Source organism: Solanum tuberosum, unplaced genomic scaffold (assembly GCF_000226075.1).
Source record: "Solanum tuberosum cultivar DM 1-3 516 R44 unplaced genomic scaffold, SolTub_3.0 scf00235, whole genome shotgun sequence".
In the NCBI taxonomy this organism is placed as follows: domain Eukaryota; kingdom Viridiplantae; phylum Streptophyta; class Magnoliopsida; order Solanales; family Solanaceae; genus Solanum; species Solanum tuberosum.
The window spans coordinates 43,324-60,776 of NW_006239159.1; the positions used below are offsets into that span (position 1 = coordinate 43,324).

Here is a 17,453-nt window from a genome sequence, read left to right on the forward strand (position 1 = left end):
TCTAGGAACAAGAAAACAAATAATAGCGGTGTCTATATACAAGGTGATGTTGATGGTACTGGTCAAACTATTAAATATTATGGTGTCCTTCAAGAGATTATTGAAGTGAGGTATTCAGGTTGGCCTAAGAAGAAAATTGTATTGGTTTGGTGTGAGTGGTTAGAACCATCACATAGAGGCACAAATGTGGACCATCAACATAATATAATTGAAATTAAGCACACCAGGAAATATAGAAGTTATGATCCTTTTATTATTGCACAAAATGCTAAACAAGTGTATTACGCTCCATATCCATTGCGTAGAGACAAAGTTGATTGGTGGGTTGTTATAAAAAGTAAACATGTGGAAAGAATTGAAATTTACAATGTCTTAGATGAGGCATACAAAATGATGTTGCAATTGTTCAACAACAAGTTGATGTTGAATTGGAAACCACACTACAACATCCTCAACACATATTAGAAGAAGTATCTGATGTTGAGATACTGAATGTTGAGGAAAAAATATCCGAGAATGAGAAAAATGAATCATTTGATGACGAAGAATGGGACGATAATGAAAATGAAACAACTGAGGAGGAAGAATGAGAGGATGATAGAATTGAAACAAGCGAGGAGGAATAGTGTAGAATGAAAGCTAGCTAGTATATATATGTAAGTGTATTTTGCTAATTTTATTTAATTTATTATTTTTATATATATTATACATGTAAATTTGCATACAGATGTCATCAGGCGGTGACGGTAATAGGCATCGCGAGCATCTTGGAGTTAGCCAGACTAAACATGCAAAGAAGAAGAAGTCTAGGAGACCGATAGATCCTGAGGATATTGCAGGATCTATTTCTTCTGCCCCAGAGTGCATCAACCATGATACTCATTTATTTGTTGTTCCGTTTGGTACGGCGGATCCTCAGCAATATTATCCTAATTACTATCGACCAGTCGGTGCTTCATCTACTTTACATGCATTGCCTTCACGACACTATGAGGACCTACCTTTAGAGGCTATTCGTCGAGCACGATCCTTATCAGCAAGTACTCCATCTCCCACAGGTACATCTCCTCAGTTATTTGCCATGAGGCTTGGAGATTCTAGTAGCGAGCAGTCAGATGTTATGGCCGGTTACGCCTACTATTGACTCAGCGTTTTGTGCATCCTGATGTATCACCCTCATCTACAGCTACACCTAGTGCTACACCAGATGATACGATGCCTGCTCTAGCTCTTTGCCAGAAGGACAGACTTGGTAGAGTCATGATTGAGCCGGATGGATCATCGTAAGTTTGTTTTGTTATCTATTTGTTAGTTTATTTTATTTATTTCTTATACTTTAATATATTATTCATGAACTAACATATTTATTATGTGTTTGCAAGTGGCATCCTGCAAAGGATGCTGCCCGAGCTTTAAAAGACTGTGTTAGAAGACTCTATACACATGCTTATCACTCTTGGAGCGAGATTCCAAACAATATACGCCATGCGATATTTAATAACTTTAAGGTATATATTTTTAGTTAAGTTTAGTAGACTTTACTTTTTTTACTTATCGATCTAATTAACGTTATTCAATTTTTTTCCAGACTATGTGTACTTGGGAGTCAAGGTACAATTTGGCCATTGGGACCACATTTGAGAGGAAGGCATCCGCCAGACTGTCTAGCTGGCTAAAGAAAGTTCAGGATAGTGGTGAACGTCTCGGTTGGATGTTGCCTCATGTTTTTGATGAATTGGATCAATATTGGAAAACATACAAGTTTAAGGCAATATCATATCAAGCCAAAAAGGCTAGAGGCAGTCTTAAAGGTGGCTCGTTGCATACCGGAGGTGCAAAGACGGTTGGAACAATTGCACGAGAGATGGTAAGTTCTAATTCAAACTTTTTAAATAAAATAATTAATTGATTCATATATATCGTTATAAATTTCAGTTTTTATTTATAAGAAAAGAATTGGGACGCACTCCCATTGAACCGGAGGTTTTCAAGAAACTCATGTCAGGAAGAAAGAAGATGAGTCGGATCCGGATGTGTGGGTGGAGGAAAGGGCCGAACGAACTTTTGTAAATTATTTAATATGAATAATATATATTAATAGTGAATATATTTATGATATGTATATATATTGATGTCAATTTTTATATTTAATATGCAGAGTGACTTTCATCAGTACGTCACTGAGAATCTAGATAGTTCGGTCCAATTGACACCTGAACTTTCCACTTAGATTTGGAAAGAAAAAATGGTAGGGGGGACACACAAGGGTAGATACTATGGTCTAGGCTCTCGAAACGATGTAAGAAGACTCCAGTCATGCTTAGAAGGAATTGGATCGTCACGTCAAGCCGAGACACTTGACGGTGTTCATATTGCTACTATGTCGGCTCGAATAGCTAGACTTACAACGGCACTGGCAGAGTCGGAGCGGAGAAGAGTAGCTGAACAAGAAAGCATGAGTGAGATCGTTTAGCAAATCAAAGAACAAGTGATGAACCTCGCTCGTCGACCTACTACTTCGGCTCCCGATGACACCGACGACGAGAGTGATGAGGATGATTATGTAGAACCCACTCCCTAGTTTAGATCTCTAGACATTTATGAACTTTTTGTAATTTTGAAACGAATTTTGAAAGACTTTATAAGTCTTTAATTTGTGATTTAGATACTTTTTAATGTTATTTTAAGTTTGTTGTTTTATGTTTTGTTTAGATTGTTTATAATTGTGTGTGTTTGATTGGGCTGAATAGTGTAGAATTGAATTGAATTGCATTTGCAGGTGGGCAGCAGAAACTGGCAGTTGCTGCTACCAAAAATATTGCAGGAAAAGCGACAGACAGCGTGGTTTGTCCATAGCTTTTCTTGGTTTTATTTTTTTTTAAATTCCAGAAAAGCGACGGACAACGTGGTTTTGTCTGTCGCTTTTCAGGGTTTTTCAAAAATAAAATTTTCAGAAAAGTGACGGACTGCGTCGCCTTCTAGAAATAAAAAATAAAGCGACGGAGTCCATCGCTTTTGTTAAAAAAATTCAAAAAAAAGAGTCAAAAGTCCGTCGCTTTTTGAAAAGCGTCGGGCTAAAAAGCGACGGAGGTGACTGCATCACTTTTCCGTCAATTTTGACCAAAAAAGCGATGCAATCCGTCGCTTTTGACCGTTGTTTTTTGACAATTTTTTAGTAGTGAGTTTCGTTATGTTTGAAAGGTGATATTTGACTTAGTTGGATAATTGGTGTAGATCCCAAGGTGCTCGAGAATGTTTTGATCCTTTGGTTGAGTTTTTGAGTTATAAAGAAGTTAAAGTTGATCACCGCAGTCAATTGAAAGTCAAAACCAACATGGATGGGTGATTTGATGATTTCAACAGGTTTGGAATGTAATTTTTAGTATTAACATATTTGATTTCTCTCTATTTAACTCCAAATGAATTTCGAGGGTTGATTATGAGAGTTGGTTATTTGGTGACTTGATGAGAGTTGTTGTACCTGGTGCAATCACACTTGTGGTCTTTGGGCCACACCGACCAAGGCATTGTGTCAAGCCTTGGTCCTATTCTACAGAAATGGCTCGAGTCAGGTCGGGCCACTTCTACGGGCTTCATATACATCGACTCACGCCTATGCACTCTCTCATGCATGATGGGATATGATTTTGCAAAGTCGTGCAATTAAAATGGCTTTCGCCACCACGTAGAAGTTTCCACATGAGTAATGAACTATTTCTAATTTTGAGAGTTCATTATTCTAAACACAATTTGAGAGCTTGGGGGCAAGATTTGAGATAATTTTCATGAGGTTTTGCAAGGTTTCTTCATATGATAGTATTCTAAACCCTCAAAATACGTTTTCCCCATTAATCTATTGTGTAATTAATAACTGAATGGTATTTAGACTTGAGTATTTCGAGATTTTTGTCCTAAGTTTGATAAAGTGAAATTCTTTAAATTGAAAGTCCATTACCGCGACTCGCCAATTTTCGACATGTTAGTTTTCTAACCTATGGGTAAACTAATTTTGAATTAATTTTTTTCCAGTCAAACTCATCAGTGGCCCCTTAAAATTGGCACTAAGTTTCACTTAGACACCTCAACTGAACGATGTTGACACCTCATGTAGGGACCCATTGTGTCATTTTGACGCTTTTTGCTGACATGTCAAAGTGAATGTGATACACTCAACAATAGAGTGTGAAAGACTCAATTTAGCTATTTTTTATTTTATTTTCTTTTCTTCTTCTCCATTTTTCAAGCCACCTCCCATCATATTTTGAAGCTTAAACTCCTTCAATGGAGGTCGATTTTTTTATTCAAATCCGTTTTCAAGACATTTTTCTTTTTCTTCATTGTATTACTTTTCTAAATCTACAATCATCCCCCTCCACATTTTTCACCCGAAAAATAGATACCAACACTCATATTTCATATTTATTCTCTCTTTCTTTCTTTCTTTTCCTCTTTTCTTCCCACAAAACAACACTAAAAAGAAAGAAAAAGAATAAATATGAAAAATAGTAAAAGAAAAGAATTAATTTAAAAAAAAAGTACAAACGAGATTTTGAGTGTAATGAAAATAGACGATTTCGATGGAAAAGGAGGCTAAGGTACCATCTCCACCTTTTTTGTCGGAAAGAATGGATAGCAACACTCATACTTTATATTTTTTCTTTCTTTCTTTCTCTCCCTCCCTCCTCCTCTCTTTTTCTCTCAAAACAACACCAACATAGAAAAAAGAAGAAGATCTGAAACAATTAAAAATTGTAGATTAAAAAAATTAAAAAATTGTTGGATGTATTAGAGAAGACGACTACCATCAGGGGGGGTGGGGTGGGGGGGGGGTTAAATTGATTTTTTTAGAATAGTATTTTTATTTTATTTACTAAATAGTTTTAAAATAATTTTTAACTTTAAATGACACATGTAATCATTTAATTGGTTGTTTGTCACGTCACCAACGAGTGTATTATACTCTCTTTCAGCTTTTTGCTTATCGTCAAAAAAGTGTCAAAATGACACAATGAGACCGTACATGAGGTGTCTAAAATGAACATCGTCCAGTTGAGGCGTCTAAGTGAAACTTGATGTCAACTTTAGTGGGCCACCGATGGATTTAGCCTCTCTTTTTTCAGATTTGACATTGGAGCTTGAAATTGACTTTTTGACTCAATTTTTGAGCCAAAATTTATGTCTTATGATTGTCCAAGGACTCGTATACTCATCTAGATTACATATTTGATTAGTTGGTAATGTTCAGAGCCTTTAAGAAAGGTCAAAGACAGTTTAACTTTTGAAACTCTGATTAAGGCAAATTGAGACTTTCTTTCGCTCTTTACAAAATGTTAATTAGTGTATTAATTATTTGAACAAAAGGGGAAATGGATAATGGGAGTTATGTGTAAATGAGATGATTAATATTTATGTGGGTACTGATATCATAATATGGGAAAATTGACTATTTTTACTTGCTTAAAATGATTTCATGGCTTGTGAGCATACTTTGAAAGATTGTGGTATATTTTTTACTCGTGTATATGATAATTGATGATTTACTCTCATTTAAGAATTTAGAGTCAGACTATGATAATATTTAATGATAATTGTTGTTACGACTATGTATTGAACTGATATGAAATTTTTGTATGAATTAGAATGTTGAAAGTAAACATAAAGTTTAAATGAGTTGATTGACTTGAAGTCCTTCATTTATCCTAGTACTATGAAGCCCTTCATATAAATTAAAATAGGAAAAATATTATTCAATATAATTCTCGTACTATCAACTAGATAGGTGTTGTTCGTGCAAAGAGTACAAATTCAATATTTTCGATCTTCGAATATTGCATTTTAATTCTTATAAATAAAATATTTTATGCCACAATTTGAAGTTCTGATTCATTTGAAAAAAATAGTTTGTGTTAAAATAAGACGATAAATTCTGACGTATAAATCATCAGAAGTAAGATTTTTACATGGAAAAATACCTGATTCACAAAGATGAACCCTCTCTCCCTCCCCAGACTCATATCTTCTTAGAATTTAAGACATACTTACTAAAATTATTAGCCTCGAGAGAATTCATGATTGTAATCCCTTTAACAACAATCATAAAGAAAGTTACAACCTCTAACTTGAAGCTATTTTTTCCTTAGAAAAATGCCTAAACAGAGCTGAAAAATAGGTACAACTCCATAACAAAACTAATACAATAAATTAGAATTGAAAACATTGTGAAAACATATCCATGAAATATGTTCCTCCAATATTTTTGTTTGTATTAGCCTTGCATTTGCATAAGTTTTGACCAATTTTTTTTTGTCAATCATAAAAAAAAATTAGATTCAGCATTAACTAAGTTAATGTTGGGAGAAATAATTTTTGTAGATTACTTAGAAATTGTTAGTTGTATGGTCTTCTACAAAAGATTTTCAATTTTATGTATAAGAGATCTTTAGTTTTACTAGAGATCTGAAAAGTTTATTTTCTTCTATTCATTTCATTTTATAAGTAATCGGGAAATCTTTATGATTTTTATATGTATATGGGGAGAAAAGTTGATGTTGAGTACAAAGGAATAAATTTGGATTAAAATAAATATTATCTTAAAGTAATCCATGTATTCAGTCAAACATGAATTAAAATAAATACTGCCTCTCAAGACTCAACAACTCCTATCTTAATTCAATCGAAGATTAAATAATTAAACTACGCCATCATAATGACAAGTGCAAGAGAAAATAATTTTGAAAATAGATAAAAGTATTAAATAGGTATTATACTTCTGTGATTATTGAGGCATAATAATTTGTCATATGTCTATTTTTGATTAACCATTAATTAATAAACAAATGTGCTACAATAATCACATGAGTAATTTTTCTAAATAGTCACCCATGTTTGGAAAATTACCTTATAATATCACTTTTGTTTGTTTTAGGACTATAATATCACTCATTTTTGCATATTTTCCTCAAAATATACTTGACACAAAAAAAAAATACTTTTCTCTCTCCTATGTCACATTATTCCTTTTTTACTAATAATTAAAAAAATTAACTTTTTAAATCAACCCATATGATATACTCGGTTAAAATAATAATTACATAACACAAATAGAACATTTTTAAACAACTCATATTTATTTTTTGTTATTACAATTAACACTAATTATTTATTCTAAATCATTTTTCAAATCATTCATTCTTTAAGCTCTTATAAAATGTGCAAGGTGAACACTAAAAATAAGTAAAAATGAACAACAAAAAAGTGGCGTTAGAGAACAATTTTCACGTACTCATAAAAAATCAAGAGTATTATATCAACTAACTCTTTCCACGGATATTTTTCTACCAACTATTCTCTCTGTCCATTTTTATTTATTCATTACGTTATAAATAATTAGTCATTTGTGACTTGTTTACTTTAGAAAATCAAGTGATAATTTATTACTTAATTTCTAATTCGCTCTTATTATTAATTATAGTCATTTGCCAATGCATTTTTTAAAATATAAAATTTATTATTTTAAAAGATTGATATAGTAAAATTATCTTTATTATTTCTTAAGAGATATGTCAAATTAATATTGAACAAGTAAATATGTGAAGATGGACGGAAGGAGTAGAAACTAAATTTTTCAGTTTAAAATTTTTTAAAAATATTATTATAAAAAGGAATAATATAACATGAAATCCCATTAAAAGTGTGCACTTGCATATTCTTTAAGAAATTAAATAAGGAATGATTTGAGAAATGATTTAGAAAAATAATTAATCTTAAATGTAATAATAGAAAAAAATGTCTATCTCTTAATATGCTTAAGTAAAAAAAACTAAAAATGATAAATAATTAAGACTTTTTTTCTCTGGAATATAACATATGAGTTATTTTAAAAGTTAAATATTTTAAGAAAAAATGAAAATGTGACATGACATTCCAATAGGAGAGAGAATAATATTTTTTTTGTGTCAAGTATATTTTAAAGAAAATATGTAAAGTTGGGTGATATTGTAGTCCTAAAACAAACATAAGTAATATTACTAGGTAATTTCTCAAACATGAGTGACTATCTAGGGAAATTACTCATAATCACACCATTATAAGATAATGGTATTTAATGGATAATAGTTAGTAAATAATTACTAGGTTTTTGAGAGCATTATTATTAGTAGTTAGATTTATTAGCATGAGGGGAAAATTTAACTAGTTTAATATAATGTTAAAATCATTATTTTGTTTTTTGTCTTTAGCCAAAAAGTGAGGGACCACCATGGATTTTGAGTGTTTTTCTTCTTAGATAGCCCACCACATTACATAATTTGTCATCTTGTAAATAATTCATGTCTTATTGCCTTCATTTGGTGGACACACATTCCTCCCATTGGCCCCTCCATATTCCATAACAATGTACTCCTTTTCCCCACTAATGTCAATCACAATACCTAAAAAGGGAAAAAGAAAGGGTCAAATATTTTACCCAATAAATCATATTTGCTCATGTACTCTCGTAAAAGAGTACTATATTGGACTGTTAATTTTCATAGTAAAATAACAAGGGTGAGGATTATAAGTGCAGAGGTGAATTCAGGATTTGAAGATAAGGGGAGCACTATTTGTTGGATTGAAGCAAGGTGTGAATGAGAAATAAGAATGCGAAATTGGAAAATATGGGGAACCAATTTAGAGGGAAAATGAAAAGTCATTTTTCTCATATTGGTAGAATTGGTAGAAGAAAAGAAAAAAATTGTCTTTATATTAGGAAACATTTCCTTTAGCTCTAACAGAGTTAAGTAGAGGGTGCCCCTCGCGCCGTTGTCGCGCTTGCTCGGTCTCGATCTCGGCTTGGTCTTCAGCTTCGGCTTTGGCAAGTGATGTGATTGAATGAGTCTGTGTGTGTGATCTCGTTGCTGATTATTCAATTCTTTGAAATTATCCAAGTTTGAGGTACCACTACTACTCTTTAATGGTTAATCCGTTTTATCTTGGGAGGAATTAATCTACAACCTCGGGTACTTGAGGGGATTAAATTTCTTGAGGATACACAGTGGATTCTGTGGACTTGAATTGTTTTATTTTTTGTCTTTCAATTTCAATTTTTTTTATTTCTGTTTTACTAACCTGAATACAGGAGGTAAAACTACTAACAATGGATGTGGGTTAGTCGAAGCATCGACACTTCATCGGAAAATATGTCAAACAAATATAAAATCGAAGGTATATAAAAATATGAATCAAACAAAATGTAACATAGATCACTCTATGATTGGATGGTCTTGACCTACAGTGTATGCTTTAAAGTTGCTAGTTTAAATCTCACTTATGTGTTTCAAGGTGCACATTGAATTATATGATCCTTATTTAGGTATATACATAGAGAAAATATGTAAAGGCACCACCGAAGTTGTTCTAGATTTTCAAAAAGACACCTTAACTTTGCAATCGTCATAATACCTCACTAAACAATTTTGAACCGGTATTATTATATCATTTTTCGTCTACCTGGCATTGAGAGTGGTGTGCATTCTCTCAAAGAGAGTGAGCAACCTAAATGAACTAATATAATTTATTTTTACAAGTACTTTATTATAAAATATATTTTCTTATTTTTCTTATTATTTTAACTTTTTTCCTTTTTATTTTTTCCTTTTTCTTCTTCAAAAATTCATTGTCATCTCCATTGAAGCTTCTCACTTTTTAATGTCACCATTTTTTACCCACAACTTCACCTTCGTTTTTTTACTACTATTAGTTTTACTCTCTTTAATTTTAAACTTTAACTTAATAATTTCTTACATTTCGAACAATTTGATAAACTCATTAGATTTCGAGATGATTAGGAATTATCATATAGTTTTTTTTATCCGATTTCAATTAAGTTCTTTCAATTTTCGGGGAATTCATTGATTCTTTTAAAATTATCATTTCTAATTTTGAAGTTATATGAAAAAGAGTAGTTGATGATATCTTCAAAATTTTCAATTTTCTTAGAAAAATAATTAATTTTGTTATCAATAATTCAATAAAGTCTAAAAAATAGTATGAATTCTAAGAAGAAGAAGAAGAAGAAGAAGAAGAGTGGGGTTCAACTTGACGTGGTGGATGGGGTGAGGGTGGGAAGTGAAGAAAAAGAATGAAAATGGAGGGATGTATCACTTGAAAGTAGGAGGTGGAAGATGAAGTGAAATTTAAGATGAAATCAAAACTAAAATAAGTCAAAAAGTAAAAGTGAGAGAGAAAGAAAAAAAAAGATAAAGAAAAAAGTTAAAATGAAAAAAAATTATATTTTTAATTAAATTAACACGTGTCATGTAATGATTGGTGTGTGAACACACTTTCTTAAAATCTGGAGCTGATCGAAAAATGATATAATAATATCTGTTCAAAACTGTTTAGTGGGGGTAATAGGACGATTGCAAAGTTAACGTGTCTTTTTGAAAAATCGGAACAACTTCAGTGACGACTTTATGTCTTTTCTCTATATACATATGAATTTTTCCGAAGTTCACTTAAATGTGGGTCTGTCTCTCATAAGATCGAAAATGTTGAATCTAGCTAGTAACATTTTCTTATGTTTTAACTTAAAATCTGATACAACTTATTTGTCAACACTATTTAGCATGTTTTTTTAATCCATAAATCCTGGCTCCGTTACTCAGAGGAGCCGAGTGGTAGTTAACCTATTGTGTGGTTTTTTTTTCAACATAAGCACATTTAATACAAAAATGGAATATCCAAAAGGATATGCTTTTAATTTAAATTATTTATCGATATTGATGTGAAAGCAAGTGTTGTTATTATTAGAAGATATAAGCAGCAAACTTCCATTTGGTCTTTGCTTTTAATACCCACTGCATAAACGTTTTTTCCCTTTTACAATACATACGTAATAGCGGTCGGTATACGTGACTTATTTTTCTAATATAAAAGAAAAAGATGAAATATATATCGTCTGTTTGAACATTATATTTGGTAAAATAATCTGATACGATAAACTCTGTATTTATTTAAATTTTGATCGTAACGAGTAAGGCAGTGATTTGCTTAAACAGAAAATTAGACATACTTCATATCTGAATCCTTCTACTCAAATAACATTTGTGTTTAATAAAAACTTATTAAGTATAAAATTCTATTATCGTCTTCGTTCTAAAATTTAAAACTCATAAAATTATTTCCTTAAGAATGTACAGCAGAGAGTTGACCCTACTATTCGGTAGAGGACTTGGCATAGACAACTCAAACATTGCATTATTCTTCTACGTCAATTATGATTAATTATTTGAATATTGATGACGGGGATGGTTAAAGATTTGAATATTTCAGTTATCTAATTTATATAAAATATATATATGTATATACAAATAGTGTAGACTTTTTACATGTAATAGACTATGTTAGTGTGATGTGACACAAAGCAAGACTCATATAGTAGTAGTAAATGTAATAGTTTAAGTAATTCAAATTAAACAAGCTTAATTAGTATGTACTTTTTGAACCAAAAAAACTAAAGACTAATGAATAGTGAACTAAAATGATAAAAAGTTTCTGTAATTTTTATCACAAAAGAGAATGAATTTCAAAATATAGGAAAGAAAAAGGCCTATAGACTCTGTCTGATAATCAAGGCAGTCTTCAAAGCTCTGCTTATCTGCATAGATCCTTCACCTGTTATAACAATATACAAACTTAAAGAAACACAATTTCAACTACACTTTTACAGAAGAAATCTCACACAAGATCCATAGGCAAAATAAAAATTAGCAGAAAAACATTAACAAGTTGCAGAAAACTTATTAATGCCTTTTAAAACAATGAAGAAACCATATAGGAGAGTGAAAAACGTTGTTCATTCCAAATCATCCATCAAACGGATAGTTCAAATTTCCGCCAGTTTAAGCATTTTATTTAGCTATCATACGTTTTCTCTGAATCTATAACTAAACTTACATTTATATGCCAAGATCCCTTTTCACAACACCACCCTAGCGTCTTCCCCTACCTTTTTAAAAAACTTTCAATTCTTAGTAGTGAGGCATTCCTCACATCATTTCCATTGTCATGTAAGACTGACCGTCTTGGCCAGTACGTTGCTTGGAAGTGTCCAAAACAAAGGACATCAGGTGGCAACTGACTTGAAATTTTGTTATCCTTGCCATTGCAACTTACCTATGCATAATGATGATGCCAACATATATCTCCTTTCTCATGTCATGTTACCCACATCCAGCTGAACTAAATGTGTCGGGCTAATTACATGCAAGTTCATCAAGGAGAAACAACAAAATCGACGGTAACCATGTTGAAATCAAATCACAGAGAAACACAAAAGCAAACTTCTCACTCTATGAGCCAAAACAAGTTCTCAAGAGAAACTAAGTGCTCCATGGACATATTAGACTTATTGTTGCATACCGTACAATGTTCAATGCCTCCAGGACCAACCACACTATATAGTAGCATATTGTATATGTTGAACATGCTGAAAGAACTTCAATCAATGTCCAAAATGTACCCCTACAGGATTTCACTGAATCTAAAGACATTGAAATAGAACCACTATCCAAAAGAGAATAAAGACTTTCTGGATCTATGTATTGCAGGATTGATAACTGTTTCATCATAAGTAGAAGGCTTGACCAGAAAACATTGACAATCCAGGAGGCCAACCCAACAGCAAGATCCACGTCCAAATACCAGGAAAATGCACAAGAATTAGCAGGAGCGAGCATCTGCAGTGGCAGTAACTGCCAGGTTCTGAGTTAGAGCCTGTTTGGATTGGTTTTTCATTTTTGGCTTATGTTTAGTACTTTAGCTTAAAACTAAGTGCTTATAAGCCACTTTTTTTTAAACTTACCCAAACACTCCAAAAATGCTTAAAAGCTATTTTAGCTTAAAAGCACTTAAAATAAGCCAAATCCAAATGAGCTCGTAATAGATAGTTCTGTTAGCTAAGGTTTGATGTAAAGAAGGCTATATTCCTCCTCGAATCCTTTTTTCTTGCAAGTCTTTCCGAATCCTCTTACAAGCTACTTCTTGTTCTTTAAGCTAGCTTCATCATGAGTGTATCTTCCAAAACTATATTATGATTATAACCCGACATAACTAAAGGTCCATTGACATGCTCACAGCCAATTAGAACTGTGGAACTAAGTAACTAAACTGTTCAAGCTACTTCACAAAATGGATATCTAGTTTCCTTTTGAAGGAAATCCAATTGTAGTATGATCACGTAATTCAAATTGTCAATATTGGACTAGTAGCTCCTGAAGGAAATCTCAAATTGTACTACAATCATGTTATTCCAGTGCGCTTTAATTTCTCAAAGTAAAATTGAACTTTAGTCTCTGATTTTAATTGCCACTAGATGTTCTTTTTCTATGTCGAAAGCCACTGCCTTTGCATCTAAATAAACAATTTTATCAACACAAAATAGAACTAAGAATTATTGTATATGCAGAACACTTGCTTAGGGGTGGGCTTAGTTTGGGTCAACCCGCAGTCCAAACTTTTTGGATTATGGATTGGATATCGGATTTAGTACTACGGAATTTTGGATATCCAACCAAAAATTTTATACATTATATTCAGCCCTACCCATATCAAATGTGTCCAATGCTATTAAATCCAATTTCCAAAGATCCAATAGATATTAGATTAATACCTATGGCCATACCCATTATAATAGTAAGTTCAATATGGAATTACACGGCATGGACAGCAGGGTGGCCTCCATCCTTGTTAACGGTAGAAAGCTATACATTATAAGGAGCAAACTATTAGGCGAATTGAGGTTGTTAATTGTTATGGCCTGCCCCAAAGGCTCTAAAGTCGAAACTGAAAAGTCAAAAACATCCAAACCATTTAATCCAAAACCGAACTTAAAAAAATCGAATCCAATTCGAGTTTATTTGGATTGTAATTTCTTCACTCTGAGAACCGGAAAATCCAAACTGAAATTTTCATATCCAATCTGAACGACCTAACGTCCACCCCTACCTTTGCTACTCCTCTAGGGCAGTTAAGAAATCAAGAAAACTTTTCAGCTTCATCTACAACTACCATGTTATGCCAAAAAGACATTATATATATCTTTTTTCCAATTTGGGTTTGTGACATCTCTGAGTTTCTTAGACCTAGCCAACATATACATACTGAAATACTGTTCCATAATGAGATAGTGAGCCTACACAGGATACCATCATCCATAGTATCAATCAAATATCCAGGGTTCACTTTAGCCTTGTGGCAGAGCATCCAAAAGGCTTTCGGTAGCAGAGTACTTAGCACAACATTTTGTCCTCAGACCTATGGCCAGTCAAAGAGGACCATCCAGACATTGGAGGCTATGTGGAGGTAACCCAAGGACATCACTCCATCGAAGTAGCTTAGATTTCAACCCCCACCCACTTACCCAAGTACATCACTCCATCTCAATATAATTGTTCAATATTTTCTAGTAGCTGCAACTTTCAATTGTTCCCTTTTCCTACCTGAACTATCACCATCTACTCAACTAGGTGTGTTTTAATACATAGATGGTGATAGTTCAGATAGGAAAAGGAAATAGTTGATAGATGGGATGTAAAATTCGCGAAAAAAGTGATAGTTCAAGTGTATTTTGACCATTATCCCAAAAGACTAATATCCAGTGAAAAGGAGAAAGGAGGAAAGACTAAAACATGGATAGCTGCTTTAAGTTAGTACACATAATGCTGTGAGACTTCCTAGCAAAACTATTTCACTAGTTTAAGTGGTGTACACTAAATTAAACTGAAGTTCTGCATAACCAGAAGCAAAGAACATATTTTGTTAGCATATTACCGTCAAAAGAATATTTCACAAAACTGAGTCCAAGACAGTTCCTTCACTTACACACTTAATATAATATGGTGAAGGTTGAGAATTTCCCCCTCTCTTCTCCCCACCAATTTCCTAACAAAAGACACACAATGAAGTGTGAGCTTTTCTGTCCAATGAGGCGATTCCTCGCCTTTTCTTTTATTTGTTTTTCAAGTAAACTGCCCCACAAAAAGGAGTGAAGCTAGTTAGACTATCATAGAAGATTACCATTCCAATCCTTGAGGGGAAAAAAAGGAATCAGTTCTACGGCAATGCAGAGGTTTGGTGAGGCTGAAATAGCAAAAGTACCAACTCAGTTATTACAGGTAGGCCAAACCCTTATTATTTCTATATCTATTTAAATCACTCAGCTTAGTTAAAAATTAAATTTCGATCTCCACTGGTATTCTGAGGAGATATAAGCACAGGAAAACAAAGAGAAGACTTGACAAGTTGAGTACAACATAAGAGACAAAGTTGGACAAATTTATCTCAATCGATACAATGAACAATGGTATAACTTTCTTTCTATAAACAACAGCGGAGCAGTCATACGCAGTATATGATATTTGTCCACCTCTGGTGGCGAACAATCACATAGCATAACAATTATCAATAGATATATTTTAACATGTACAAAGAACACAGAGCTTTGTTATAAACACTATTGGTGCATATTAATGGAATTTATCAAGAAAGCACAAAGAGCAAAGTTACTTATTATGTATACAAACAAATTCAAGTGCCAAAACACAACAACCTACTTCAAAGTTAATGTCTTTACGATTCCTCTTGCCAATATATCATGCAACAAATTCGAATGAAAGCACAAGGATTCAGCCTTTCTCACCATCATGGCGTCAAGGGACCGCCTTCTAAGTTCTCCATCTGCACGCTGCTTTTCAGAGGCACATACTCCCCAAGGTATCCACCAAGATGATCATAGAGAGCAGTCTTATCTATCCCTTGATGATGGTAGCTCTTGCAAACATAGTAAAACACACTTTGCATCAAAAGCCCCACAAGATTCACAATCACCAATACTCCAACCAAGAACCCACCAATCAAAATCCTTGAAATCACACCATAACTTTCACCTCCATGCACCACAACAGACCCAAAAAACCCATTAATTACCCCACAAATAGACAAATATCCAAAAACAAAGAAAAATGCCATTCCTGTCTTCCCTTTCAACAAGTGATAGCTCTTCTTCATAGCTCCTATACCATAAATAGGCTCAAGAACAGACACCACACTGGCTAAATGCCACAATGCACTGAAGTAAACATGAACTACAAGAAAGAGTATAAAGACAACCAAAAAGGAGAAAAGGAACAAAACCACATTCTGGGTATCTGCTGCTACAATGAGAAGCACAAGAAAAATCAAGAAAACAGTGTTATAAGCCAACATAGAAAGAGAAACCCATATGAAGGTAATGAAAAGCCTCTTGAAAACACTGGGAATTGCAGCTAAGGTAGATGAAAAAGAGACAGGCTTTGCAGTGTAAATTGATGCTACAGTGAAAACAACAGCAGCAGTTGAAAGCAAAGAGAAAGCAAACAAGAAAAGCAGATAAAAAAACTGAAAAACAATGAGCTTTGTCCATTGAGAAGCATGAGATGAATTTGGGTTTTGTTGAAGCTGAGTAATGATTGGATGAGTGAACAAAGAATGTGCCAAGATTGCAAAAGATAAAGGAAATACTAAAGTAAGGGTAATAAGGTAGAATGTTTTTGGAGATCTCTTAGGTATGGAGATTGATTCTTGAAAAATATCAGGTATAGTCAAGAATTGAAGCTCTTCTGCTGGCAGATCCATTCTTGATTCAGCTCAAACAACTCTTGTTCCTTTGTCACTTTTTTTGGGGTTTGAGGAATGGACAATTTCAAGATTTGTGCTGCAATGGCACCGCCAAGTTTTTTTCTGGAGAAAAGTCTACGCGTTAAAGCATTAGGTACAAAGATTTCTGCATCACTTTTTTTTATACGAAGATTAGTATACAAGGAATGTTTTAGAGGAGCAACTGCATTATATTATATTGTAAAATTCTAAAAGGTAATTAAATTATGATAGTTGTTTACTAATGTAGAAATAAGGTTCACGACATGATGATAACTATGGTTCATAATAATAAAAAATTATTCGTATTAATAAAATATCTAGGTCATAATTGTTTCAGTGATTGCACTTCTATTAATTTCTTTTATTCTTTTCTTAATTTTAATTATTTAATTAGTGACGGATCTATAATTTTAAGTTTATGGGTGTTTGCTTTTCTTAATATAAAATTACTATAAATTGCATAATATAATTGTATAAGTGCATAACTATCAAAATGATGAAGTTAAGAAACTCTTTCATTTCTTAGAAAAAAATGAATTATCTTGAGAGATTTTTTAGCCAGACAATTTTTTTTATTTCAAGAAATCACATAAATATAAAAAAAAATTAAAACTAAACTTAAAGTAAATAAATAAAGTATAAATGGAGGAAAAGGAATAAAAATTGTATTAGAGAATTAGAAGAAAACATTTGAATTTTGAAGCGTAGCTCATCTCCCTAGGGAGACCTTCAGGTCAACAATTGAATCAAAGTACCTATCAAGCTTTTGATCACTTGAT

At 32.7% G+C, this 17,453-nt stretch overlaps 1 protein-coding gene across 5 annotated transcripts; it reads right to left on the reverse strand.

Moving 5' to 3' along the window:
* Positions 1 to 11,416: 11,416 nt before the first annotated feature.
* Positions 11,417 to 16,917, reverse strand: LOC102605114 (uncharacterized). 5 transcript variants are annotated; one of them, XR_001474661.1, is made up of 3 exons: positions 15,677 to 16,917; positions 15,055 to 15,117; positions 11,679 to 14,919 (listed from the first exon to the last, which is right to left on the reverse strand). XR_001474661.1 is itself a non-coding variant. In XM_006356825.2 (2 exons), exon 1 carries the CDS (start codon positions 16,648 to 16,650, stop codon positions 15,679 to 15,681), a length of 972 nt encoding a protein of 323 aa, XP_006356887.1. In that variant the 5' UTR covers positions 16,651 to 16,917; the 3' UTR covers positions 11,417 to 11,635; positions 15,677 to 15,678. The 5 variants fall into 5 exon arrangements, 4 of the variants coding, with proteins under 4 accessions (XP_006356887.1, XP_006356886.1, XP_006356889.1 ...); XM_006356825.2 differs by lacking the exons at positions 11,679 to 14,919; positions 15,055 to 15,117 and adding an exon at positions 11,417 to 11,635; XM_006356824.2 differs by lacking the exons at positions 11,679 to 14,919; positions 15,055 to 15,117 and adding an exon at positions 11,417 to 11,652.
* Between the last annotated feature and the right edge of the window lie 536 nt (positions 16,918 to 17,453).

Bases quoted from the DNA above. Each gene is read 5' to 3' on its own strand.
- LOC102605114 (XM_006356825.2), bottom strand. From the start codon at position 16,650: ATGGATCTGCCAGCAGAAGAGCTTCAATTCTTGACTATACCTGATATT.